Source organism: Nicotiana attenuata, unplaced genomic scaffold (genome assembly GCF_001879085.1).
Source record: "Nicotiana attenuata strain UT unplaced genomic scaffold, NIATTr2, whole genome shotgun sequence".
Taxonomy (NCBI): Eukaryota; Viridiplantae; Streptophyta; class Magnoliopsida; order Solanales; family Solanaceae; genus Nicotiana; species Nicotiana attenuata.
The window spans coordinates 2,760-5,758 of record NW_017690140.1 but is presented as its reverse complement, the minus strand read 5'-3'; the positions used below and the strand labels follow the sequence as shown (position 1 = coordinate 5,758).

At 34.7% G+C, this 2,999-nt stretch overlaps 1 protein-coding gene across 1 annotated transcript; it reads left to right on the top strand.

Moving 5' to 3' along the window:
- Window positions 1-221: 221 nt before the first annotated feature.
- Window positions 222-2,712, top strand: LOC109222439 (PHD finger protein MALE STERILITY 1-like). Its single transcript, XM_019386800.1, has 4 exons — window positions 222-230; window positions 333-367; window positions 560-895; window positions 1,344-2,712. Exons 1-4 carry the CDS (start codon window positions 222-224, stop codon window positions 2,710-2,712), a joined length of 1,749 nt encoding a protein of 582 aa, XP_019242345.1.
- The last annotated feature ends 287 nt before the right edge of the window (window positions 2,713-2,999 follow it).

The following is a 2,999-nucleotide window of genomic DNA, read 5'->3' as shown; positions in this document are numbered from 1 at the left end:
CCTTTATTTGTTGTTTTCTTTTTCAAGTTTGCTTGTCATGGTCGCTCGTGAGGTCCTACTACTGTTCCTTTGGATTGGGCTAATGATTGCATAATTTCGGAGTCAAATGAGTGTTTGATTTGGGGTTACTGGATTAATTTGGTCAATTGTTGCTTTATGCTCTGAATAACAGTGAACCTGGAAATCAAATTGGTAGTTTATACATATGTCTTGGTTTCGAAATGGGCCTGGTATGTTACTTAGCTTAAAGCAAGCGACTGATCAACTCAAAGGCCTATATGGTATTCAACCGTGAAGCCAGTTCTAGCAGATAACTTGTCGGTCCTTTTTAGGTTGCTAATCTCAATGACTATAGATGGTTACCAAGGTTATTTTTTTTGTGTATCATGTAATAAAATTCTTATACACCAAAGTGTATCACTAGACTCGTTCCTAATTATGTCAAATAATATGAGAAGAAAGAGTTTCTAGTATCAATGAAGAAAATCTTTGTGATCTTGTGTTCTTATTTTAGGTAGGTTGTTTTTATATTCTCATGGTTGTAGTAATTAAAATGTAGCACAGGCTGGGGAAACCATCTGATATGCAACAAGAAGTATCATTTCCTATTGCCTTCAAAGGACACAGTAGCAGCTTGTTTGAGGTATGATCATCGAGAAGGCAATAACCAAAACACTTATAATACAAATGGTTATGGTGGTGCAGTAGTAGGAGAAATTAGAAGTAAGTCGTCATCGAATTTGATTGAATTAGAGGGTCATATAATGCATGGTGTGTTTCACTCTAATGGTTTTGGGCATTTGCAATGTATAAATGGACTGGAGACTGGTTCTGACTTGCCTGGTCACTCTATCATGGACTTCTGGGATCGCCTTTGTATTGGCCTTCGTGCAAGGTTTGTTATCTGTTTCATTTTATGCGAACCTATTTGATGGGACATATATTTTAGATTTTTTTGTCCATATGGATGGTGTTTGGTAAAAGTTCAAATTATCTTTAGATAGAGTCGATTTTCAGCGAAAAAAATTAAAGTTTGTGTCTAATTATATATAAATATATAAGAGATGTATGATACTCTCTGGTTCATATATTTGTCTTTTAAGGTTTTCACACATATCTCCTGTCTTAATCGTTGAAATATTTGTCTAAATTATACCCTTTTATCTTTTTTCCAAATTTTCAATTAATTAATACAGTAAGGACAAATCAACATATAACAATACTAAATGATTTCTTATTTTTCTAAAACGCCAAACTTTTAGAACAAATTCAAATTACCAAATCGGCTAATATTTGAGATTAGATACAGAAATAAATTTTCTATTATTTTATTTGTTTTGAAGGAAAGTGAGCTTAAGAGATATCTCACAAAAGAAAGGCATGGATCTAAGGCTACTCAACACAGTGGCCTATGGTGAGCCATGGTTTGGACACTGGGGCTACAGATTTGGCCGTGGAAGCTTTGGAGTTACTCAAGAAACATATCAAAGTGCAATCAATGCCATACAAAACATGCCATTAGCCTTATTGGCACATCACATAAATAATCATGAAATATTAACAGTGTTATCAAGGTACCAAATGTTATCAGGCCACTCATTAGTCACACTTTGTGACGCCTTCCATTTCATGCTGGAGCTCAAATCGCGAATACCTAAAGATAGTAACCTTAGCTCATGTTACCCGGGGCTATTGGTAGATAACACTTGTAGATGGTCACCTAAACGCGTTGAGATGGCTATTAGGGTTGTTGTGGAAGCCCTAAAAAGAGCTGAATCGCGGTGGATTTCTAGGCAAGAGGTTCGTGATGCTGCTCGTGCCTACATTGGTGACACTGGATTACTAGATTTCGTGCTCAAGTCATTGGGAAATCATATTGTTGGGAAGTATTTGGTTCGTCGATGCTTAAATCCAGTAACCAAAGTTTTAGAGTATTGTTTAGAGGATATATCTAAAGCATTCCCTAAACATGATCAAGGTTTTTGGGTTAATGACTCAAAAGGGAATCAACAATACAAAATCACATGGGTGCAACTTATGAAGGACATATATTTCTTGTACAAGAATATCCTAAAAGAGCTCAAGGGCATGTCTAATTACACAAGCATCTTTGCTACAATCCCAACAGCTTCTCGAATAATCTTGGACGCGAAATACTTCCTTAAGGAATATAAAGGGGAGGCAGATTCAAGAATTGAAGTTGACAAATCCAAGATTTATTGTGCAATTATGTTGGTAACCAAGAATGGATTTGGGGTTGAAGAAAAAGTTATGACCCCATTTGAGTGCTTCATATTAAGAAAAGATGTCACATTTGATGAGCTAAAGATTGAAGTGGAAAGAACATTTGGGAATATCTATTTGGGATTAAGGAACTTTGCCATAAGATCAATTAACAATTTGAGTCCTATTATTGGTACAGAATTGGTTTTTAATGTGATGAAAACAGGAAGCAAGATTGTTTTAGGAGGGATTATGTCTATTATTGATCATAATAATATAGGGATATTTGAAGGAATTAAGGATAATATTGTTGTGGATTGCTTTTGTGGGACTAAAGATGAAGATGGTGAAAGGATGGTTTGTTGTGATATTTGTGAAGTTTGGCAGCATACTCGTTGTGTTAATATCCCAAACCAAGAAGCTATTCCAGATATATTCCTTTGTAGTAAGTGTGAGCAAGATATCCTACAATTCCCTTCATTGCCTTAGCTAATCTATAAGCAAAAGAAGATCTTTTGAAATAGTTAACATATGTCAGAACTATTTATGAATTTACTACTATTTGAGTAGGACGAAATGGTTTATGGGAATGCATGGGAGTTATAATACTACTCCATTTCATACTATTGTTTTGTTGAAATCAAAAACTAAGTAATGAGAATAGTTATCATAATTTTCTAGATCTATATATATCTTGTTTGTCTATACATGTACAAGTTCTATGTAAACCGTTGGAATCTCCACGAATTATATATGTGGGTATCCATTTAAAGCTT